The following is a 25,971-nucleotide window of genomic DNA, read 5'->3' on the forward strand; positions in this document are numbered from 1 at the left end:
TATCACACTTGTTGCTTCACCTTGTACTTTTATGCTGTGGAGACAGCTTCTTTCCTTACTTAAACCTCATGAACCTCTGCTAGCTTCAAACTTTTCTTCTGCAGATTCCTCACCTTTGGGGCACCTGGGTGGCTCAGTCGGTTAAGCGTCTGCCTTCGGCTCAGGTCATGATCCCGGGGTCCTGGGATTGAGTCCCACATCGGGCTCCCTGTCAGTGGGGAGCCTGCTTCTTCATCCCCTTCCCGCTCATGTTCTCTCTCTCTCTATCTGTCACTATCTCTGTCTCTCTAAATAAATAAACAAAATCTTCTAAAAAAAAAAAAAAAAAGATTCCTCACCTTTGTCACCCTTCATAGAATTGAAGAGCGTTAGTTAGGGCCTTGCTCTGGATTAGATTGGTTTAAGGAATGTTGTGGCTGGTTTGATCTTCTGCTCAGACCACTCAGACTTTCTCCATATGAGCAGTAAGGCTGTTTCAGTTTCTTATTTGTGTGTTCACTGGAATAGCATTTTTAATCCCCTTCAAGAATTACCAAAATGGGACACAGAGACAGGAAGTGAGCAAATGTTGGGAAAATGGCACTGATAGACTTGCTCGACACAGGCTTGCCACAGACCTTCCAATTTGTAAAAAATGCAATTGTCTGTGAAGTGTAGTAAAATGAAGTGCAATAAAACAAGGTATGTCTGTACTTTTAAAGTTTTCTCAGATAGTTCTCAGCTGAAGTTGAAACTACTATGTTGTGGAGTGTTTGTAGTGTGTGTGCATAAGTTTAAACAACAACAAAAAAATCCAGTATTTTAACTACTATAGTGAAAGTTAATTTAAAACAAAACTGTAACCATATAAGAGTTTTGGGTAATTTTCTTCTATATGGCTGTTGAAAGGATTAAATGAAATGATGGTAGAGGGACTTGTGAACAGCTTGAGGTGGTCTATCCTGAAGGCCAATGGCTATTCATATTGCTCTATCAGCTTATAGATCAGTTAAAGCTGTACATTCTCCCCTGAGTTGAGCACTCTATGCATATGAGGGGGAATATTTTCAGTTTTACACATTCTACATTCTTAAATTATTGACTTACTGGTAGGTCTCTCCTACCGGACTTTAAATTCTGCAGTAGGCATGATCTCTTTAAAAAAGTTTCCTCCTGCCCTCTTTATTATTTGTTTTGTGATAAGAACACTTAACATAATGATCTACGCCTTAGCAAATATTTTTTAAAGATTTTATTTATTTTCAGAGAGAGAGAAAGCGAACGCAGGAAGAGGGACAGAGGGAGAGGAAGAGGGGGAGAAGCAGACTCCCCATTAAGTGGGGGAGCCTGACTCGGGCCTTGACCTCAAGGCCCTGAGATCACTGACCAAAATGTATCAAACTTTGCTTATGAGTACTATGCCAAGGTCCCTCTGATTTTAAAACCTTATTAAAACAGATCACCAGTTTTGTAAAAATTTATGTTTGATAACTTCCAGTTTTCCCCCTCCCCTATCCCCTGGCAGCCACCATTCTCCTCTGCTTTATGAGCTGGACTGTGTTAGGTTCCTCATAAAAGTGATATCACATAGTATTTGTCCTTCTGTGTTTGGCTTACTTTACTTTGCATAGTGTCCTCCAGGTTCATCCATGTGGTCACAAGTGGCTGGATTTCCTTTTTTTTTTAAGGCTGAATTATATTACATTGTGTGTATATACCACATTTTCTTTATTCATCTATTGAAGGGCACTTAGGTTTTTTTCCCTCTCTTGGCTATTGTGAACAGTACTGCAGAGGACATGGCAGTGTAAATCTCTTTGAGATCCTGATTTCAATTCCTTTGGATATATACCTAGAAGTGGGATTTTTAAGTAGTTCTTGTATATTTTAACATTATGTTTTTCCCTTTTTTTATTATAGTATTTTTAAGTACAGAGCTTCAAGCTTTACAGATACTGCAGAACAAGAAACGTAAAAATTCTCAATTAGATAAAAACAGTGAAATTTATCAGGAAGTTCAAGCTATCTGTGATACTCTTGGTGTACCCAAGTCAGCAACTTCTGACATTCCGCTTATGCTAAACCAAGTGGAATCAAAGGTATTGTATTTGTTTTATTTTTCATTTCCCAAAAATGGAATTAAATGCTAACATGTAAATGTATTAAAAATGAAAATATTTCTTTTAAGATACATTCCATTTCAGGAGAAGTGTATCTTCTGTAAACCAAATTCTGGATTTTGAATTAATATGCATGTGACTTAATTTGCCTATAGCTAATATTCAGGAATCAGATCTTAATGAGTGAGGGCCCTTAGGCCTTTTGAGAGTTTTCTGTGATAGAAATCACTTTGCAAGTTGAAGGATCCCTTTCCTAAATAAAATTGTATCGTAGTATAATGAAAGAAGTAGAGTAATCCTCCAAAGTCAAAGGCAAACTACATTAAAAACAATATTGTTAATAGAATTGTAATGTGGTTGTCTTTGGCAGTGAGCAAGCACAGTTTCTGGTGGATAGGTGTTCAGTAAGTGTTGTTGTATAGAAAATGAATGAATGAGTTCCCTGATATAGTTAAAAACAACCACAAACTCTATACCTTAAACTTTTTGAAATTTTTCTCTTCAGTTATTAAACACCCTTCTTCCCCGTTGAGCCACATATTAGAGAGAATGCTACTCTTGCACACCAAATTCCAACCTAGTTTCTAGGAGTCCTCTAGGGGAATAATACAGGATTTATTTTAAAGGAAAAGAACATTCACACTCTCAAGATAGGTACTAAAACTCCATTTTTAGATATACTGTTATACTAAATCCTTGAATAAAATACTTTTGCTTTGATAATTTATGAACTGAAAAATACATTTGTCTTCATTGAACATAAGAGAATTTTGGTATCATTAAGATGAAAACACAATTTTAAAAACATTTTCTTTTTTGTGAAACCTTTAGACCGAAGAATAACGCTGTGAATCGATCAGAAACATTGTTCTGGAATTAACAAGTTAATCTTCAGTGCTTATTTTCTTTTTTTGTTTGGATTAAGAATGATCTGGAATTGGCTAAAATGTCTGGGATAATTTCAAATTGAGACAGATTTCTAGGCTCTTTCTAATCTTCCGGTGCTTCTACATGTTGATTCCAAAGAGGCTTTTCCCTTTTATGGGTCTCAGTATTAAAAATATCCCCAAACCTCTCGTTTCCCTACTTGAAGTAGGCCATAATGCCATGTTCAAATGCTGGCAGGTTAATTATAAGATAGTTGTTACTTGGCCATTGTGGCCAAATGTTTACTTAAAAAGATTTTTTTCCCCATTCAGTACCTATCAAAAGCAAAAATTTCCTTATTGTACATGTGATGTGTCCAGAATACACTTTGTCACCATTGGGGAAGAAAATTATTTTCTAACTTGAAGCTGTTCAAATGTGAATCTAATGTAATTATAGTAATATTAATGACAAACATACAGCACTTACTGTTCTTTTTTTTTTTAAGATTTTATTTATTTGACAGAGAGAGAGACAGCGAGAGCAGGAACACAAGCAGGGGGAGTGGGAGAGGGAGAATCAGGCTTCCCGCGGAGCAGGGAGCCCGACGAGGGGCTCGATCCCAGGACCCTGGGATCATGACCTGAGCCGAAGGCAGACGCGTAACGACTGAGCCACCCAGGCGCCCCCAGCATGTACTGTTCTAAATGTTTATATATAATAACTCATTTAGTTCTCACATTACATATAATGAGGTAGTTACTACTATTCTCTACAATAGCCATATGAAGAAAGATTTAATAAATGGGACAGGCACGTTTCTGAGTAGTAGTGGTAGACCTGAGGTTTGAACACAGGCAACCTCCAGAGTCTGTGCTCTTAACTCCCTCTCTATTTGTGCTTAATTCTCAAACTTAACTGTAGTCCAGTGTTGAAATCCTGGGAATGGAGCTGAATAGGATTATGTGTAAGAAACTATAAGTATGCATTCAGAATCCTACTTGAGTGAGCAGTTAACAAATAGTAATATATGAAATGATCAAAGTAGGAGGTATTTACAATAGTTGGGAAATCTACAGAAGTTGACTATCTTAAGAAAATAATTCTTTGCAATATGTAAGAATTGGATCATTGTATAGGCATATTTGCTGTGAAGCTAATAAAGCTTAAGCTTTGGGGCCCCTCATTTGTACAAGTTCTTTCTAAGCTAATTTTTTAAAAATAGCTTTCTGAAGATACAGTTTACATATCAAATTCACTCATTTAAAGTAGATAAATTTTAGTATTTTAAGCTATGTGTAGTGTATTTAGAGGTACAACCATCATCCAAATAGAATTTTAGAACATTTCCATCACCCTCAAAAAAAAACCTTATGCCCATTTACAGTCACTCGCCATCACCACCACATTTCTGAGCTAATTTTGTGTTCACAATTTTTAATTCTTTTTCTTAAAGAGTGCCCCTAACATTAAATAAGCTTTGTATGCCTCAAAATCTCTTGATTATTTTCCCTAGTTATCTTCTAACTAAGAAACTATAGATAGGCCATTTGGTTTTGAAATTGTTTCGTTGGATAATGAAAGTTACTTCAGATAGGAGGGTGAGCCCAACCTAAGCTATCATTTTTCAGTCATTTTCTTCAGGATAAGTTACAGTTATTGGAATGGCTGGAATTGCTAAAGCAAAAACAAATGACTAATATTATATTCACTAAAATAAAAGTGTTGCTTTGCAGAAGTAACGAAACGTGTATGTGGTGACTATAATGTAGAGGGCTTGCTCTCCTAGGTTGTCTTGCTGAACCATGAAACCAGAATGCCTAATTAGAGTTGTACTGTGCATAAGAGTGTGCATAAGAGTGTGCCATTTCAAGGAGAAATTCCCGAAATTATTTCACATAAGACCATACAGATTCTCATAGTATAACCTTTTAGAAGCTACTCTTGTAGTCGTCTGTGTATATTATTTCTTATTCTGGAAAAGAAGGAAAAGAAGGTAGTTTGAATTAATATGACTAATGCTTCTTTGAAAAAGATACTCTGCTTTGTGGTGATAGTCTTTCTTGGTATGTGAAGGTGAATTTCAGTTATTTCACTTTAACATTTCATTTATTTTTTGGCATTCAAACATTTTAAGATGGAATAAGATTATTTTAAATTAGGGATATACATTTTCACAATCTTCTATATTTACTTTTAGGTGAAAGATATTCTCTCGAAAGTCCAGAAAAATCATGTGGGAAAACCACTGCTGAAAATTGACTTAAATCTGGAACAGGCGGTAAATTCCCTCCCTTTATTAGATTAGTGAATATGGCTTAATTTTATTAGTGGACACCTAATTTTACAATGGGTAGCGTGTGTTTATTATTTTGGAGAATTAAAATGGATTGATACCCTAGAGTAATAGGTCCTTACATTTCTTCAGATTATTAATTAGTTTTAACAATACCTGGCCAAGAGTATGTATAGCACTCAATATGTTAGCATAGTTGTGATTTGAAAAGGAGAGTAGCTCAGTGTCAGCAAGGTAGAAATTTGGGGTATTTTCTTTCCTTACTGGTCCAGACCACTTAGCAAGTAGATGTTTTACTTAACATGCTTCATTGAAGATGAGGTGAACTCTCCCAATGTAAGAGTTTAATTCATATGTTTACTGTCTTCTGAATATCATAAGTGTTCTATCAGATACTCTTTATTATTTAAAAAATTTTCCCATAAAGTCTTGTGGGATCAGAAAGTGGTCATCAAATACAGTATCTTTTTAATTAGTAGGAAGTATTGACTACAATTTTCAAATTTCTTTTCTGGGCTATGTCAGGAAGAGTAAAGTTTATGATTTTTGTTTCTGAATTCTTTAGGAACAACTGGAAAGAATCAATGATGCTCTTTCTTGTGAATATGAGTGCCGCCGGCGGATGCTAATGAAACGGTTAGATGTGACCGTGCAGTCCTTTGGTTGGTCTGATAGAGCAAAGGTAAGACTGTTTTCCCATTTGTGTCCTGTAGGTGGTACTCTGTGACAGCTCTTCAGGCTCTCTTGTTTGTTCTTGTATAACTGTGCCACATTGCACTTACATTCCGTCTGAAGCATGTGCCCAGGCCAACTACTGGTCTTATATAATGATCCTAGTCTTGTAAATTCCGTCTGCAGATATCTTAATTTCTCTCCAAATCTGTCACATTTAGTTTAAACTCCTAAATGTTGTGATTTATGCAATGATATGCATAAAGAAAAGGACATCATATGAGGCAGTGAGATAGATATAATGAGCAACTGGTCAAGAAAGCAGAATATTGGAATAAGTACAGGTATTACTGAACCAGAACAAGTCTTCTTAAAAGTGTCCTAAGGCTGTGGACTGTGTTCTAGTAGAAGAGGACGTTGGAGGGCAGGAAGGCATTCCGAAACAATGAATCTCTTCACACAGTCCTAGAGAGTTGTCTCCCGTCATTCCCATTTTATGCTTTTAATCTGTACCAGGCTTTATCTGGGTACCCTGCTCCACTCTGCATCATAGTCTAGACACTCTCCAGACAGTAAGCTGGGACAATTACAGGGCTCACCACATTTGCTTCTTCCGTTTCAGGGATTGCTGTTTTGTGCTCTTTGGTGTCCAGTGTCTGAAAATCATTGGTTCATATGGGTTGTCCACTTTGCTAGTTGTTTCAGGTAGGAGGGTAAATCTGGTGCCTCTTACTCTCAGGTATCATCACAACAACATCATCATCATCATCATCATCATCATCACATTTTTTATATTGACTTGGCAGTTCTTCTGCCCCACGTTGTATCAGCTAGAGTCACTAATGCAGCTTCATTCAGCTGGTGCTTGGACTAGGCTGGAATATTCAAGATGGTTGTCTCATACATCTGGGTTCTGCTGATTGCTGGGGTGCTTTGGTTGTCTTCTTGGTTCTTATGTGGTCTCTGTCTCCATGTGGTGTCTTGTATTGGTTTCCTATGGCTGCTGTAACAAATTAGTGTACACTTAGTGGCTTAAATAATAAACATTTATTCTCTTACAGTTCTGGAGATCAGAACTCTTAGCAAGGTTAAGTTAGCATTCCTCCCAGATGCTTCAGGGGAGAATCTGTTTCCTTGGTATTTCCTAGCTTCCAAATGCCACCTGTGTACCTTGACTCTTGACTTCATCCTCTTATCTTCAAAACCAGTAGTGTAAGATCTTCCGTTCTCTCTCTCTGCTTTTATTTTCACATCACCTTTGTCTCTCTAAGTATTCCTATGATTATGCTGGGCCCACCTGGATAATACAGGATAATTTTTCCTTCTGAAGATCCTTGAATTAATCACATCTACATCTGCAAGGTAACATATTCACAGGTTCCAGGGATTGGGATATGGACATCTTCGGGTGTCATCTTGCTAATACTGGATTTTGTTTTTTCTTGGATTGTATTTCTCTATTATGTGCTGCTGCTGCTTTTTTCTTTCTGAATATACTTTTTAAAATCAAGTATTCTAATGAGTTCTCCATTTTCTGTATACTTTCCCTCCCAAAAGATAGTATTCTTCTGTTGCAATCATGAGCTTTTTGCATGGCTATCCTTGGCTGTTCCACTATTTCCTGGATCCTGTGGCCACCTTTTTCATTGTTTATTCTCTCATTTTGCTATAGTAAATCCATAAATAACTTCCTAACAAGGGTGCATAGGAGGTGATTTTTCTGAATCCTTGCATTCTGAATATATGTTTATTCTGCCACATTTGATTGTGTGAGTAAATATAAAAATTTAGGTTGAAAATATTTTCCCCTAAGGAAAAAAAAAAAGAATACTGAAGGTATTGTTTTCTAGCATTTGGTGCTGCTGGTGAGAAACCTGATATTCTGTGTCCTTTTAGATGACTTTTTATTTTTCTTTGGAAGCTTTTGGGCTCTTTTCTCTAGCCTTGGAGTTCTGAAATTTCATAGTAAGTGTTGGTATGGGTCTTTTTCCATTTATTGTGCTAAACACTAAGTGGACCTTTGAATCTGCAGACTCTTAGCCTTTATATTTTTCTTTAATTTCTTCCCTTTTGTTTTCTTTGTTTTCTCTTTCTGAAATTCTGTTAGTCAGATTTTGAACATCCTGGGTAGATCAGAACTGCTTAAGTTGCTTTATTTTTTCTCTTTTTCCATCTCTTTTCTTTTTTTGATATACTTTCTTAGAAATGTCCTCAATTTTATTTTGTTCTTGGTATTGAATTTTTGTTTCTGCCATCATTGTTTAATTTCCAGGGAGTCTTTTTGTTTTTTCAGTTTTCCCTTTTTCATATTTTTTTCTTTTTTTATGGATGTATTATCTTCTTAAGTAAAGATGAAAAATTAAAAAAAAATTTTTGTCTTTAATTATCTCTGTTTCCTCCAGGGTAATTTTTTGTTGGTTTTTCTTAGTTTTTTTTTTTTTTAGAGAGCGAGCGAGAGAGAAACAGCATGAGAGGGGAGAGGGTCAGAGGGAGAAGCAGGCTCCCCGCTGAGCCGGGAGCCCGATGTGGGACTCGATCCTAGGACCCTGGGATCATGACCTGAGCTGAAGGCAGACGCTTAACCATCTGAGCCACCCAGGCGCCCTCTTAGTTTTTTTCTTGTGGTGGTTTTCTTCAAATGCAGGATGGTTCTTGGTTGTTCATATTTAAGAGCAAGACACTGAAAAGCTCTGTGTTTGCTTTTTGGATTTTACATATAAGTGAAATCATACAGTATTTCTCTTTGTGTGGCTTAATTCACTTAGCATTATGCCCTCAAGATCCATCCAGGTTGTTACAAATGGCAAGACTTCATTCTTTTTTATAGCTGAATAATATTCCATTACTTATGTGTATGTGTATGTATACACACAGACAACCTCCCCACATCTTTTTTATCCATTCTCTGTCAGTGTCCACTGAGATGTTAGATTACTTCCATATCTTGGCTATTGTAAATGATGCTACATTGAACATAGGGATGCATATATCTTTTCAAATTAGTGTTTTTCTTTTCTTTGGGTAAATACCCAGAAGTGGTATTGCTGGATCGTATGGTAGTCCTATTTTTAATTTTTAAGGATCCTGCATACTGTTTTCCACAGTGCCTGCACCATTTATGTTATGTTTCAACCAACAGTGCATGAGGGTTCCCTTTTCTCCATATCCTTGCCAATGCTTGTTGTTTCTTGTGTTTTTGATAATAGCCATTCTGACAGGTGTGAGGTGTTATCTCACTGTGGTTTTGATTTGTATTTTCCTGATGAGTGATGTTGAACATCTTTTCATGTGTCTGTTGGCTGTATGTCTTTGGAAAAATGTCTTTCAGGTCCTCTGACCATTTTTTAATCTAATTTTTTTTGGATACTGAGTTGTATGAGTTCTTTATATCTTTTGTATCTTTATATCTAACATCTTTTGGATGTTAAACCTTTATCAGTAACATCATTTGCAAATAACTTCTCACATTCAGTAGGTTGCTGTTTAATTATGTTGGTTTTCCTAGCTGTGCAAAAGCTTTCTTGTTTGATGTTGTCTCATTTGTTTATTTATTTATTTTTTTGCTTTTGCTGTCCTTGCCTGAGGAGACAGATCCAAAAAAAAATACTGCTAACACTGATGCCAAATAGCTTACTAACTGTTTTCTTCTAGGAATTTTATCGTTTCAGTTCTTATTTTAAGTCTTTAATCCATTTTGAGTTTATTTTGGGGCATGATGTAAGAAGATAGTCCAGGTTCATTCTTGTGCATATAGCTGTCCAGTTTTCCCAGCACCATTTATTGAAAAGACCGTCCTTTCCCCATTGTATATTCTTGCCTCCTTTGTTGTATGTTAATTGACCATACAAGCATGGGTTTATTTCTGGGCTCTCTATTGTGTTAAGGTGATCTATGTGTCTCGTTTTTGTGCTTGTCCCTTACTGTTTTGATTTCTATAGCTTGTGTATAGTTTATAATCAGGGAATGTGATACGTCCAGCTTTGTTCTTTCTCACAATTGCTTTTGCTGTTTGGTATCTTTTCTGGTTGCATATGAATTTTGGTATTATTTTAGTAGTAGTGTTCTGGTTCTGTGAAAAATGCCATTGGTATTTTTATAGAGATTGCATTGAATCTGTAAATTGCTTTGGGTAGTATGGACATTTTAACAATATTAATTCTTCTAATCCTTGAGCATAGTATATCTTTCCATTTATTTGTGTTGTCTTCAGTTTCTTTCATCACTGTCTTGTAATTTTCATTGTACAGGTCTTTCCCCTCCTTGGTAAATTTATTCCTAAGTTTTGTTTTGTTTTGTTTTTATGCAGTTGTAAATGGAATTATTTTCTTAATAGACTCTTTCAGGTAGTTTGTTATTAGTATTTAAAAACAAAACAGATTTCTGTATATTAATTTTGTATCCTGCAACTTTACTGAATTCATTTATTGGTTTTAATAGGTTTTTTTGGTAGAGTCCTTAGGGTTTTCTGTATATAATATCATGTCATCTACACGTAATGGCAGTTTTGCTTCTTCTTTTCAGTTTGGATCCCTTCTTTTTTATTCCCTTTGCCTAATACCCGTGGCTAGGACTTCCAGTACTATGTTGAATAACAGTGGCAAGAATTAGGCATCCTTGTTTTGTTCCTGATCTTAGAGGAAAAACTTTCAGCTTTTCACTGTTGAGTGTGATGTTTACAATGGGTTTGTCATATATGGCTTTTATTATGTTGAGGTACGTTACCCACTTTGTTGAGAGTTTTTATTATTAATGGATGTTGAATTTTTTAGATGTTTTTCTGCATCTATTGAGATGATCAATTATACGATTTTTATCTTTCATTTCGTTAATGTGGTATATCATGTTTGATTTGCAGATGTTAAACTGTCTTGCATCTGTAGAATAAATCCCACTTGATTATGTATTTTTAATGTATTGTTGAATTCCTTTTGCTAATCATTTGTTGAGGAGTTTTGCGTCTATATTTATCAGGGATATTGGCCTGTAATTTTTTGTTAGTGTCCTTGTCTGGTTTCAAGGTAATGGTGGCCTTTAAAAATGAGTATGGAAGCATTCCATCCTCTTCAGTTTTATGGAATAATTTGAGAAGAATAGCTATTAATTCTTTAAGTGTTTGGTAGAACTTAACTGTGAAACTGTCTGGTCCTGGACTTTTTTTGTTGGGAGTTTCTTGATGACTGATTCAATTTCATTGCTAATACTCAGTGTATTCATATTTTCTATTTCTTCATGGTTCAGTCTTGGAAGATTGCATGTTTCTAGGAATTTATTAGTTTCTTCTAAGTTGTCCAATTTATTGGCATGTAATTGTTCAATAATAGTCTGTTATGGTACTTTATATTTCGGTACTATTGATTATAACTTCTCTTTCATTTCTAATTCTATGTGGGCTCTTTCTTTTTTTCCGGATGAGTCTGGCTAAAGGTTTATCAATTTTGTTTATCTTCAAAGAATCAGTTCATTGTTTCATTGGTCTTTTTATTTATTTATTTTTTAGTCTCTAGTGCATTTATTTCTGTTCTGATCTTTATGATTTCCTTCCTTCTGTTAACTTTGGGCTTTGTTCTTCTTTTTTCTAGTTCCTTTAAGTGTAGAATATTTGAGGTTTCTCTTGTTTTTTGAGGTAAGCCTGTATTGCTATGGACTTCCTTCTTAGAACTGCTTTTTTGTATCCCACAGATTTTGGAATGTTGTGTTTCCATTTTCATCATCTCATAATTTTTTAATTTTCTCTTTCATTTCTTCATTGACTCACTGGTTGTTTAATACATGTTGCTTGGTTTCCACGTTTGTTTTTTCCAGTTTTCTTCTTGTAATTGATTTCTAGTTTGGTGCTGTGTTGCTGGAAGAGATGCATGGTATTATTTCAGTCTTCTTAAATTTATTGATACTTGTTTTGTGGCCTAACATCTGTTCTGTCCTGGGGAATGTTCCACATACCTTTGAAAAGAATGTGTATTCTGCTGCTTTTGTATGGAATATTCTATGTATATTTTTTTAAGCCCATTTGGTCTAATGTGTTGTTTAAGGCCAATGTTTCCTTGTTGATTTTTCTGTTTGGATGATTTATCCATAGTTGTAAGTGGTGTGTTAAAGTCCCCCACTATTACTGTATTTGCTCTCAACTTCTCCTTTTATGTCTCTTATATTTGCTTATATATATCTAGGTGCTCCTATGTTGGGTACATAAATATTAACAAATGTTATATCCTCTTGTTGGATTGCCCCCCTTTTTGTTATGTAATACCCCTGTTTATCTTTCGTTATGGTCTTTGTTTTTGTTTTGTTTTTAAGATTTTTTATTTATTTATTTGAGAGGGAGAAGCAGGCTCCTTGCTGAGCAGGGAGCCTGATATGGGGCTTAATCCTAGGACCCGGGATCATGACCTGAGCTGAAGGCAGATGCTGTGGCTGAGCCACCCAGGCGCCCCTGGTCTTTGTTTTAAAGTCTGTTTTGTCTGATATAAGTATGGGTATCCGGCTTTCTTTCCATTTCCATTTGACTGTAATACCTTTTTTTTATTCCATTTACTTTTCAGTATGTGTGTATCTTTAGATCTGAAGTGAGTCTCTTGTAGGCAGCATATAAATGGGTCTTGTTCTTTTATCTGTTCAGCCATCCTGTGTGTTTTGAGTGGAGAATTTATTTCATTAACATTTAAAGTAAGGACTAGTAAGTGGACACCTTTACCCATGGTCTGGGTACTTTTCCAACCTGTATTTTATCACTGGGTTCTGTGAGCCCTTTAAGGACAAGTTTTCTGTTACCTGTAGCTCTGTGATTTTCCTGGATGTAATCTCTGTTTTCAAAGTCTGACTTTTGGGGGGCTTACCTCTTTTGTGCAGGATATAAGGCTTGGAGTGCCTGGTGTTGAGCTCTAACCCTTCACTCCTCAGGGAGAAATTCCATCTTTTTGAGATTCTTTCCCAACTGTGGATTGCTGTGCCTGGTGTGGTTTTTTTTTTTTTTTTTTCCTTTGGTGAGAGGAGGTCTCTGCCATTCCTACTCCTCTTGATGCTGCCTCTTAGTTCCTCCTTGTGGAGGCTCTGTTCATTCGGTTTTCAGGACTTTTTCTGAGGAAATTATTCCACATGTAGCTGTGTATTTGTTTTGACCAGGGGAGGAGGTGAGTTTCAGGATCCTTTTATGCCACTATCTGAACCCTCCTCTGAGAAAACATTTTTTTAGCATGGTAATAGAATAGCTATAAGGCAGAGTTGTAGACTGTCATTCATGTATTTTCTTTCAATAAACATTTATTTAGCACCTCATATGTGTCAAGCATTATGATGTACCTGGTTCTGGATGAGCATTTCAGTACCCTATATGATCAGGTATAGAATATTTTTAGAAGATCTCTGTATCCACAATACCTAATCAGCTTCTCAGATGGGGTAAGCCTGTTTGTAGTCTCCATGTGCACCAGGATAAACTCCAGAGATGTGTATGTGTGTCCATGTCACTGGAGTGACTATTGTATGCAAGAAACGCAGATACTCTAAGAGCTATGAGTTACCAAAGAAATAGATGACATGATTGGGGGCCTCAAGAAATGGAATAAAGTTAAGATGTATGGGAGATACCAATTTTATTGACCTCTGGAAACGTTAATAGAGCTGGCTTATGTATTGGGTCTCCAGTTTAATCTGATAGAATTTTTTCTTTTAAGATTTTATTTATTTGATAGAGACACAGCGAGAGAGGGAACACAAGCAGAGGGAGTGGGAGAGGGAGAAGCAGGCTCCCTGCTGGGCTCGATCGCAGGACCCTGGGATCATGACCTGAGCCGAACGCAGACGCTTAACCAACTGAGCCACCCAGGCGCCCATGATAGAATTTTTTTTTAAAGATTATTTATTTATTTGAGACAGAGAGCGTGCGCACGAGTGTGGGTGGGGTGGAAGAGCAGAGGGAGAGGGAGAAACAGACTCCCTGCTGAGCCGGGAGCCCAATGCGGGCCTTGATCCCAGGACCCCGAGATCATGACCTGAGCCAAAGTCAGGTGCTTAACTGACTGAGCCACCCAGGTGCCCCTTAACCTGATAGAATTTTAATGGGCAAAAAGGAATTTGAGAATACAAGGAAAATTGTGAAATGTAGTGCATTAAAAGTGTCTTAACATACTAACTTAGGATGTTTCCATTATTGACCTTAAATTTACACAGAAATCCAAAATGAGTTTTGATGTGTTGTTCTAATTGAACATTCGGAGCGGCAGTTCATTCCAACACCATTTAAAACACCGTGGACATGTTGACTCTTTCCTAGCCTTAAACTTGGGGACTTTGAGAAAATATGCCTTTAGGAAATACCTTGATATTTGTCTTCTCATCTTGATCTTTTTGTCATCATGTTTTAGGTCAAGGAGGTTGTCTTTTTGTTCTTTATTCCTTAGTCTGGATGATTTTGTAAAAATTCTTTTTCTTAGGCTATTTTTAGGTAAGGTTTGTCCTTTCAATTGATCCTTTTCAATTAATTATATGAATGTATGCAATTGTACCCTGAGTTTTCTTGTTAAATTTAAATATCATTATCATTTCCCCCCTATTTCATGTGTCTGAGATTGTTGAATGACTCATAAAATATTGTTCTACAGCATTTAAACTCTTTGTAGAATATTTTATCAAGTAAGTTTAATACTCTATTGATATTGAGGTTTTCTTTAATTTTGTCTGACCCTTTAATGATATGCTCAGCAGCTAAATTTTTGTTCATGTCCATGATATATTCCTAAAGTGGAATTTCTTGATGAAACAATATAAATAGATTTTAATGTTTTGATGCATACTCTAGAGTTGCCCTTTGGAAAGATTATATATATATTTGTTAGTATGGTTAATCTGATTTCTTCATTATTTTGCTAGTATTAAGATAACACTGAGTATAATGTTATAGTTTGCTTTTTTCACTGATTGTATTGTGATCATTGTCCCATACCTCTAAAAGTTTTATTTTAATATTCTTCTTAAAATTAATTTTTAATTAATTTTTTTGCAGTAAAATTCACCATCTTAAAATGTACAATTTGGTGGTTTTTAGTATATTCACTGTAATTTTGTATTACTACTGTCTAGTTCCAAAACATTTCCATCACCCTCAAAAGGAACCCATTGGCAGTCACCCCAAAACTCCATATCTCCCTTCCCTGACAGCTGCTACTATGATCTGCTTCGGTAAAAGCTTTTTGGATTTACTTATTCTGACAGTTCATATAAGTGGAATCATATAGTATGTGGCTTTTTATGTCTGGTGGCTTAGCATAATGCTTTCAAGGTTCGTTCATTGTTGTTGAATGTAGCAGTACTTCCTTTGAGTATCCTTTTTATGGCCGCATTATATTTTATCATATAATGATGCCATAATTTCTTATTTTAGACATTTTTTCCTGTATTAACTACTACTAGGAATATTAATGTATGTAATTTTTATTTGTAAATTGCAAGCTATATTCTTATGGTGGATTCCTAAGTGGAAATTTACTGTGTCAAAGGTTATGACTCTTGATGGTCTTGATTCCCATGGCCAAATTGTTTTCTGGAAAGTTTTTATGAATTTAAACTACCAGTAGGGTAAATAAAATTTTGTCCTCACTTTAGCTTCTTTAATATTCAGCATATTAACAGTTTTGTTGCTAACGTGATGGTTAAAAAAGACTAAATTGTTTTAAATTGTATATTTTCATTATTGGTAAAGTTCAACTTTTTTTCATAAGATTATTAGTCCATTGAATTTCCTCTTGTTTTGAAATTTCTTTTTGTGTCTTGTCTTTTTTCCCCCTTAGGATCTTCCCGTTTTCCTTTTGGTCTTTTTATATATTAAGGAAGTTAGCTAGTTGCTTTATTTGTTGAAAATATTTTCACCAGTTTTTTTGTTTTATGTTTTTGATGTATAGAAATTTTAATCTTTGTAATATAGTTAAGGTTTTCAATTTAAATTAAAACCTTAAACAGGGAACTCTTTATTGTATTTGGAATTCTCTTTGTTATATGGTGTGCCTTATTATTGTTCCTTTTTTTTTTAATAAATAGTTCATTCCAACATCATTTAAAAATTCATCCATCCCTTTTCTCACTGATTTTTTTTTTTTACTTCCCGCCCCCCATTTCTCACTGATCTTTGATACCTCCTCTGTCATTGCAGTCATATATATATATGAAGCTCTGAGTTTTAATTGCCTGTTTTGTTTCATCAGTCTATTTTTTCCCCAAGTTCCATTTAATTAGACTGAGGTAGGATAGTATATTGTTATCTGTACCTTTGCCTGGGGGTCAGCTAGAACCTTTATTAGTAGGTAGGCAAAACTGGGACTCTGTGTATTTTGGGGAAACTGTTTAAGCTTTCCAGGTCTCATTTCTTTTTCTATCTGCAGAAGGGGATAATAAAAGCAACCACTCTAAAAGGATGTTTTAAGGATTAAAGAAATGACTATTAAGTGGACAGTATCCTGGCACGTTTAATAAGTACTCAAGGAATGTTAACTGTTAAGACAGTGATGATGATTTCATATTACATAGTAATATCTGGTAGAACTCTTATTTCTCAAAATTCTTTTTGTTGTAATTACATATTTAGTTTCTGGATTAACTTTAGATTCCTTTTTTCCCCCCCATCCTCTCAAAAACCATTCCATTAGTATTACAATAAATGTATAAGTTAATTTGGGGGGAAAATGACAATACTCAATGTCCCTATCCAGAAACTTGGCATTTTTCTCGATTCATTCAAGTTTTCTTTTTGTTTTTATAAGCTTTACTGATGTTTCCTTCTTAAAGGTCCTATATGTGTTTTTGGTTAAGGCTGTTTTTAGGTATTTTGTTGTTAGCTAATATTGATGGAATCTTTCTTTGTGTTATTTTTTAATGACTTGTTATTGGTAGTTATGTATTCTTTTGGCATCTGTTGGTCTCTTTTTTTTCATTCTGCATACAAATGATGAGATATTTAAATGTTTTGCTCTTTTCTGTTTCTTTGCTTGTGCATTATCTCTTTTTTCTTTCTGAAGATGATGATTGCCATTGTTCTTTCATTGAAATGTTCTTTGGCTCTTTTCCCCCCTATCTTTTGTTATTTAGGTAAAAACAGATGACATAGCAAGAATTTACCAGCCTAAGCGTTATGCTTTATCACCCAAGACAACGATTACACTGGCACATCTACTTGCTGCTCGTGAAGATCTGTCCAAGATCATTAGAACAAGTAGTGGCTCCAGCCGTGAGAAGACGGCATGTGCCATTAATAAGGTTGGTTTTTCTTTCAATACAGTGGAGAATGAATGTATAATATCCTCATTTGGTGTTTTTATAGATTTTTTTTTTTTTTTAAAGATTTTATTTATTTATTTGAGAGAGAGAGAGCACATGAGAGGGGGGGAGGGTCAGAGGGAGAAGCAGACTCCCTGCTGAGCAGGGAGCCTGATGTGGGACTCGATCCCAGGACTCCAGGATCATGACCTGAGCCGAAGGCAGTTGCTTGACCAACTGAGCCACCCAGGTGCCCGTTTTTATAGATTTCAATCCATTTTTCTCTTTCACCCTGGTAAACTCCTAGAACAGAGTGGTGATAGTATTTCAGTTCATCCAGCCTTAGTTATGTTTTGTGTGTGCATGTTCATTTGAGTCTCTGTATTCATAAATCAAAAATAAATCTATTTGAATTAGAGGAATTAAGAATTGATTTTATCAATAACTTTAGCAAGAATTATTTGCCTTCTTTCCAAGAATGTATTTATTTTTTGTCAGTAAAAATCTGTAGTAGTTGTTTCAGGTAGTGACAGGTTCCTTATATCCTTGATGTAAAGGAAGAGTACATGCTTTGGAGACTTATAGGTCTGGATTCCTATCTTAGTTCTATCATTTACATAGAGGAGTCACCTTGGGCAGGTTACTGAATCTTTTGGAGGTTCCATTTTCTGATTAAGAGTATAGGTACATTTCTCTAATAACATTGCTTTTAAACAAGCTCAAAGAGATTGAATCTTTTACAACAGCAGCAATGACAATAATCTAGATTTGTCAGTTTGACTGGCATGTGCTCTATATTTAGAGCACTTTATGGCAAACTTTATTAGGAAAGAGCAAAAAGTCAGAAGGGATTTGGGCAATTTTAAAACATTGTTACTCAGTGAAAAAAGTGTCCTTGATACAGTATATCTTGCTAGAGGGATGGGTGTATATAAAGTCAACTTGTTAATTATTACTAAGTTACCAGTGTTTGTTCCTCCCTCTTCTGTTTTAGATCAGCCTCCTCTGCCTCTTGAAACTATTCTGTCTTTAAATATGTTACTTAGTATCTTATATCAGGTCATGATCTAGTCTTAGGGGATTAAGAGTTCTACTTTAAGTGACATTGCCCATCTCTTTTCCAAGTTATAATTTATAGTCCATTTGAAGGCAATCTTATCAGTTCTTGGAGCAGTGTCCCCACGTGGCCACCAACATAGCATGTTCGTTTGGTGGAGAGACCAATGAAAATTACAACCAAAAAAAGCTGTTTTTTGCATTTGGTAATTAGAACATTATTGGTGACTTTAAGAGAATGTTTGCATTCTTCAAACAACGCCCCCACAGTAAGGATGTTGTACTTTTTGTCTTTAACTTATGACATAAATTACTAAAACATGGTTTTGATGAGAGGATCAATGGAAGTAGAACCTAACTGATTTGTAGGTCATTTTGGTTGAGACAGTTACTGTTTTACCTTCTTTCCTGAAAGAGATGAGCAGGAAGCTAGTCTCCTAACCTAACTTCCTCAGCAGTGTCTGTCTGTATTTATGGGCATATAAAGTAGCTCCTTTCTACAGAAGGCTGGGGATTAAACCAAACTCTTCCCTGGCTTATCCTTCAAGTATTGTGAAGAATGGTTATGAGGGCCTATCAAGACTTTATTTTCTCTATGATAATATAGTAACTAGTATCATCATTGAAAGTTAGTGAGCTTAAGTTTCATAAGAAAGGAATAGTTCATTGAGAATCCTTGTATCTCTAGAGGGATACCTTGGATTATAGTCATACTCATCTCTGACATCTCATTAAATTCACATGTTACCATATATACTTAATACTTTTAAAATAATACATGTTTAGGAATATAATTTTTTGTTAGATAATCCATGACCAAATGAATGGCAGTGGGAAGTCCAGAGTTGTTGTATAAATAGATATGAAGTTAATGAATATAGGGTATATAATTTATGTATATTGAAAATATGTTGGTAAAAATATTTTAGTATGGTGGGTACTGCATTTATTCCAGAATTTGAAACAAATTTGAACAAGAGAAAATTAACAAGCCCTTAAGTTTCAGCAGTATTCCCCAGATTGTTTAAAAGTAATCTACACTGTGAGGAATTTGTCACACATCACATTTATATTTTCAGTATTAATTCGTGTTACATGTCTGATGCTTTCATGTCCTTAAATATTTGGCTTCTGTTTCTTTATTAGAACAGTAAGTTCAATATCACTTGAATCCTTTATGTAAATTGTAATTTCTAAAATATTAGAACCTGAAGGACAATGTCTCTTCACACAGGTGCTGATGGGAAGGGTGCCTGACAGAGGAGGACGGCCGAATGAAATCGAACCACCACCCCCTGAAATGCCCCCTTGGCAAAAGAGACAAGAAGGCGGTGGAAGGGGTGGTTGGGGTGGTGGAGGTGGGGGTGGTCGAGGAGGTGGTGGGGGTGGAAGAGGTGGCTGGGGAGGTGGGGGAGGTTGGGGAGGTGGGGGAGGAGGAGGAGGGTGGGGAGGAAGCGGGGGAGGGGGTAGTAGAGGAGGAGGTTTCCAAGGCAGAGGAGATTATGGGGGGAGGGGAGATTATGGTGGAAGAGGAGGGGGCTATGGTGGAAGAGGGGGCTATGGTGGAAGAGGTTATGGAGATCCTTATGGAGGAGGTGGGGGTGGATATAGAAGATATTAAAAACTACCAAAATTAGATAGCAGTGCTTTTCTTGGCAGAGACATTAGGTGTAGTGTTCTAAATAACATACTTGAATGTCATCTTTGAAGTAAACACCATGTTAGATTCCCTGATACCATTCTTGAATTGGGTTAATCTGTAAGAGCATTGTTTTATACTACCATCTGATCTCTTAGAGTGATGATTTTTCCATATTCTGTGTACCCTTGAGCATGTCTTTTTAAAAAACAAAAAATGAGCAAAAATTATTTTTAAAAATGTAAATATTTATTTCCATCAGACTTAGAAAATGGAAAGTATTTTATTGTCATGATTGAATTTAGATTGTTACCTGTATTTTATTCAGGTTTGAAACACATAAATAACCCAACTTGTAATGGAAAGGAATATAGACTGTTGCCTCATCTGTATTCCTGTGCCGTGTTTTGTATTTGATAATTATACTTTATGAAATAGGGAATGGGACTGATCTGATAGTTGTGTTCAATAGGTAGTTGTCATGACTTGTTTGTTCTTTTATAGGCAGCAATTCCTCTGACAAGGTTTCTGTTAAAGTTCCATTAATTGAAGCTCAAGCCTACTTTTTGCTGTGTATATTTGATTTATTTTCCAGGTGGATTTGAAATCTGTGATTTTGTTTAACAAAGCAAAGTTAAAGACTGAGGTCAGAATTACTCTAAAGGGATAAGGACAAGCAATAATTTTACATGGTGATGTAAATAATACTCATATAAACTGGTCTCTTCATTTGTGCCATCACCTTAGGTGTTTGAATATTAAAAGGCAGGCTGAGCTGTATTGCTCAGGATTAGGGCAGTAATTGCCAGTTTCAGTCCATCAGAGGTAGGATCAGGGCATCCCTTGGAAATTCTGATTCATAGCTTGATTTGGGAAACAGGGTTAGGGAGTGGTTACATGTGGTTTGGTGGTTGGAGCAGGTAAAGGTTTGGAGATCAAGAGTTGTGAATTTGCATCATGGTAGCCCAGGGGTTCTATGGGCTGAAATGACCATAGCTCTCAAGGATTGATTTGTCCTCATTTGTCAAATGAGGAATGGGACACTTGCACTCTTCTCAGATTGTTTCATAAAGACGTAAGTACAAGTGCCATTTATTGAGGGCTTTTTGTGATGGTTTAATGCATTTTTCTCTTAGTATAGAGAGTTAGATAAGCCACACACTTTTTTTCATTCCCACTGTAAAATGTGTATCCCAGTGTGGGCTCTTGGTTGACACCTGTGCATAACAACTTTCTTTGATCTAGCAAACTCAACAGATAGAAAACTGATTACCAGTGGACACATGGTATTTGATATTTGGCAGTTTCATTGTTGTTTTGTTTTGCTTTACAGTAAACCCTGTAGTGAAAACTAAAATAATGTTAAAACTTTAAATATTGTGTATACTGCAGTCTTTGCCATGTATTTTTCAAGCTAACTCTTCAAAGAAATTTGTTCAGGACAGGAAAACAAACTTTAGGTTATTTGTAAAATAGATTTTAAAAATGTGTTTATATTTAATGGAGATACTTAATTTCATTTGTGATAGTTGGGAAAAAAAAGGCTTTCTGTAATTAAAACATTCTTTTCAATAGCTATGAGTTCTGAAAAATAAATAATTTTTAAAAATATTTAATCAAAGACTACTGGAGTATAGTTGCTGATATAGAAGGGGTTTACAACTACTTTCAACTTTTATCACTCAAGGTTTGTGGTAAACAATGGCAGAAACATTAATTTATCCATTTCTGTAAGATTTCCTTGTACCTTCATAGGAGTGCTGTTGAGTTATCCACTATACTTGCTGTAAACCTTATCCAGTTTTATCGCTTGCTCCTGGGATCATATTGGAGCTGGAACCACTTCTATTTATACATTCTCATAAACTTCACTTGAATGATAAGCAGGGTGATCTAGACCCTAATCTTTTTCTTCCCTGGAAGGTAGGATTTTCATGATACTCTTTTTTTTTTTTTTTTTTTAAAGATTTTATTTATTTATTTGACAGAGAGAGCGCGCACAAGTAGGCAGAGAGGCAGGCAGAGGGAGAGGGAGAAACAGACTCCCCACTGAGCAGGGAGCCCGATGTGGGACTCGATCCCAGGACCCTGGGATCATGACCTGAGCCGAAGGCAGCCGCTTAACCGACTGAGCCACCCAGGCGCCCCCATGATACTCTTTTTTAAGTAAAAATTTGTTTTGTAGACGTGTGTGCTGAGCAATAGCTAGACTAGCAATAGGCAATTTGGGGCTTTGATGTCAACAGCCATAATGTGAAAATGTTTTATAAATTGAGTGCAGTACAAATGCAGAGTATGATGAATGGTACTTTACTGCTTCCTACAATCTAAACCTTTTTATGGGCCTCCTCTTCATTCCTTTTTGCCCGGTTCTCAGTTTCATTTTCCCCTATTACCTCATTTATCTTCCTCCCCCCCCCCCACTTTTTTTTTCCCCCCTCCCTGCCTTAGTCTAGCCTTTGGTATCTTAATAGCACCTATAGACATGACTTTTTTTTTTTTAAGATTTTTTTTTTTTTTTTTTTTTTTTTTTGCGCGAGGGAGACAATGAGAGACAGAGAGCATGAGAGGGAGGAGGGTCAGAGGGAGAAGCAGACTCCCTGCTGAGCAGGGAGCCTGATGTGGGACTCGATCCCGGGACTCCAGGATCATGACCTGAGCCGAAGGCAGTCGCTTAACCAACTGAGCCACCCAGGCGCCCTAGACATGACTTTACTGAGAGATTCTGGGTTAAAGTAACTAATCTCTTATCTGGACCTTACAAAGAATGTGTGTCCCCATCCATTTTACACATAGCTCTCAGCAGAAGGGTGAGATGTTTTCTTTGAACCTATGGCCTTGTGTTCTGCAGATCAGGGAAACGTTGCTTCACTAAAGAGAAAAAACATTTTAAACCAAGAACACTTAATTACCTTTATTTATGTCAGAAGAAGGTATGATAACCCAGAAAAGATTTGTGACCAGGAAATGTTCTGAGCAATGAGATGATACCTTATAAGAAGCACAGGATAGATAAATTTGGGATGGAATCTGGGGATGAAAGAAAGGAGGCAGTTTAATCTCTCCTTCAGGGTCAGGTTGTCATTGTGACTTATTTTGTATGAAGTGTTACGAATTGCCAAAAGGATAAATACACCCACATCCAAATGTACCAGAATGCATTCCATAGTGGAATTTGAGTGATTGGAATTTACCCCCACTCTTCATTGGTCTGGTTAAACAGAAGTTGGCTGGGGATTAAGAGGAAGTCATAGCTATCTCTTAATCACTCTGAGTAGTCATGAACACAAATGAATTGCTCTGGGTGGTCTACATTGGACTGAACTATATCAATTTCATGCACAACTTCAAAGTTCTTTACTTGTTAGTTTTCTTAGAACTGTTGAATTAAAGACAAAAGCTACAGAGAAAGGACAACCTTAAATTTGTCTCCTTCATAAGTTATTTATAGACTTAATATTTGGGGACCGCTGTAAGTCCTTATGCAGTAAGATAGGAAAAGGTTGAATATTTCTGTACTGTTACTTCATGTTATAAAAAGATTGAGAAAAACTTACACTGAATAATTGCTTTGCTTTTCCTTCCAGGAATACCCAGTTTGGTTAATAGAATAGGCAAGTATTGTCAGCTGTGGATTATAGATTTTTTAAGAGAAGCTTCTACATATTCATGAACTAGAAGAAACACAAGACAGCTACGTGGTAGGGATCCTAATGTCTTTTATCATATAAATATTACACAAAGAAAACTTACATTAGGTATCAAAAAAAAAAAAAACCCTTTACAATCTGTACACTTGTTTTTTCCTTGCAGTTCTTTTACATTATAGATCCTTAGACAGAAATTCACAAACGGTCAGTAAAAAGGCAAGTCAGTTACCAAAGAAAATAAGTGACATTGCTGTTGACAAAACAAGATTTGTCCTTGTTTTGACAGATAAATATGTGCTCAAACATATTTTAAGTCAGTATAAGACATAAAAGTTTGTATCCTAGGCTTGACAAACCAAAAATTTTTTCCAGATTATTTCTGTAGATTCTACTAATCCCATGTAGCTCAATGCAAATATTAATTTACATGCTATTCGTCTTTGGCCCTTGCTGGACTGTAAAAACTTGTGATAAAACTACTGCTTCCTGCCCATTTTAGTGATAAATTCTGGAATGCTTAAGACCCTCTAGCCATATTAATTTGATTAAGGGAGCTCTGACCTTTGGAATTTTAGGATTACAGAATATGTACACAGGAGTTAACTGGGGTCTGTATTTTGGATGGAGGGTAAAGAGAATGAAAAATTGTGTTACATGACTGTGTTTATAAAGAAATTGAGCTGTACCACCTTTGGTCTGTATCAGAGGGAAAGAATAATAGTGAAGAACATGAATTTTAAAGATTATCATAAATTCATGTTTGCTACTTATGTGGACAAAGTGCTTCTTAACTTATATACCAGGTGATGGACCTAAGCAGCCTGCTCTGGGGATTTCTGAGTTTGGAATTAGGAAAGGGTAAATTTGTGCATAAAGTAATTCTTTAAAACACTAACTGAAAGCCACTCACTAGTTTTGTCACTAAAGCTCAGTACAAGGAGGTATGCAAATGGAAACTGGTCTTTCATCAGATAAACTTCTTAAATGATCTGAATCCTCCGAGGAAATTACACTGTATATACTTTGTATTATGAATAAGATTTGGTGGTGTTGGTTTTAGGTTTCGAACTTTTAATTGTTGAGATTATGTTCTTGGCAGTTGGTCAACTTGCGTATGAATTTCAGGTATGCTTGGTACCAAGCTTTCCAAGCATGGAAGGTAAGTTCCCCTCAAAAAGAAAATGATTATATGAACTTTTTAGAGAAATCATATAGATCGGGAGTTTGTAAACAGTTGCCCAATTTAATGAGCCCATTTATCATTAACCTTCATTAATAGAAAACTCATAGGACCCAATTGTGATTTTGCTGAACAGTACATCTTACATTGTGAACAATTTCTTTATCTTGTAACAAACTAACTTTGTGGATTTGTGTAAATGACAAAGTTGTTTAATTCACCCCCACATTTTATGAAGGAGGAAACAAAATTCCAAGTCACATGCATGCTTGATATTGTATATACATAATATATACACATATACACGTTCTCAGGTCTTATTGAAGCCTCTGATCCAGTTAGCTTATTTCTAAATAATATTAATAGTGAAGACAGTATAACACAAAATCAGTTCAAAATAGTTACTTCAAAAAAAAAAAAAGATAAAGATGGCACATGAAAAGTTAAACAGATTCTTTCAAAAGGCCATAAATTCCTAATTCTATCCCAATGTAGGTATATGAGGACAAATACCACGTTGGCAGGTTTTTTTTAGCTACCCGGCCGGTCGTGTATTAGGTGGTATTAGCTATGTTTCCAGGTGTTTAGTTTGCCTACTTACGACTGTGAGACTAAAACTGTGAGTTGACCTGTAATTGGATAATGTCTTAGTCCCCTCCCCGACCCCCAAATTTGTGGCTCCCATCTCTAGAAGTTTACTTCTAGATAGATATCCTCATTGTTTTGAACTTTGGAACTATATCAATTTCATGCACAACTTCAAAGTTCTTTACTTGCTAGTTTTCTTAGAACTGTTGGATTAAAGACAAAAGCTACAGAAAAAGGACAACCTTAAATTTAACCTTAAATGAGATATCGTCATGTGAGTATGAGCCTAGTGAGGAAGGACTGGGAGAAGGCTAATTGATTAGATATCTGAGGTAGTGAAGTGGGAACCGGATTCGAAAAGAATTCTGGAATATAGAGGAAGTGAGTCTATTTTTGGAATGTGAGTCTCTTCCCACGGTAAGCAAGCTTTGGATGGAACAAAATAAATCTTTCAGTTCACAGAAAACCCACAGAAGGAAGCAAATTAATTTTCCAGGGATTTTAGTTCTGAGGAAGAAGTAGCTACACAGGCCACATAGGAGAAGCAACCTTGTCAGAAATCTGTAGTCCTATTTTTATCAAGCTGTTGGTATTAGTTCCAGGGGGAAAAAAAGTTTATGGTGTGAATGGCAAAAATTCTGCATTCTTCAGCCTTCCTACCCTTTGACTCAACTGACTGGAAG

General features: G+C 35.9%; 1 protein-coding gene across 1 annotated transcript in view; it reads left to right on the top strand.

The window, feature by feature from the left end:
- The window catches only part of FAM98B (family with sequence similarity 98 member B), a 35,179-nt gene extending 13,694 nt beyond the window's left edge, over positions 1-21,485 (top strand). The window contains exons 4-8 of the mRNA XM_021695436.1: positions 1,900-2,078; positions 5,167-5,247; positions 5,828-5,944; positions 17,008-17,175; positions 19,466-21,485. Coding sequence (XP_021551111.1) covers positions 1,900-2,078; positions 5,167-5,247; positions 5,828-5,944; positions 17,008-17,175; positions 19,466-19,852 — 932 coding nt within the window. The 3' untranslated portion in view covers positions 19,853-21,485. The remainder of the gene's footprint in view (positions 1-1,899; positions 2,079-5,166; positions 5,248-5,827; positions 5,945-17,007; positions 17,176-19,465) is intronic.
- The last annotated feature ends 4,486 nt before the right edge of the window (positions 21,486-25,971 follow it).

The sequence above is a fragment of the Neomonachus schauinslandi genome, chromosome 9 (genome assembly GCF_002201575.2).
Source record: "Neomonachus schauinslandi chromosome 9, ASM220157v2, whole genome shotgun sequence".
Classification (NCBI taxonomy): Eukaryota; Metazoa; Chordata; class Mammalia; order Carnivora; family Phocidae; genus Neomonachus; species Neomonachus schauinslandi.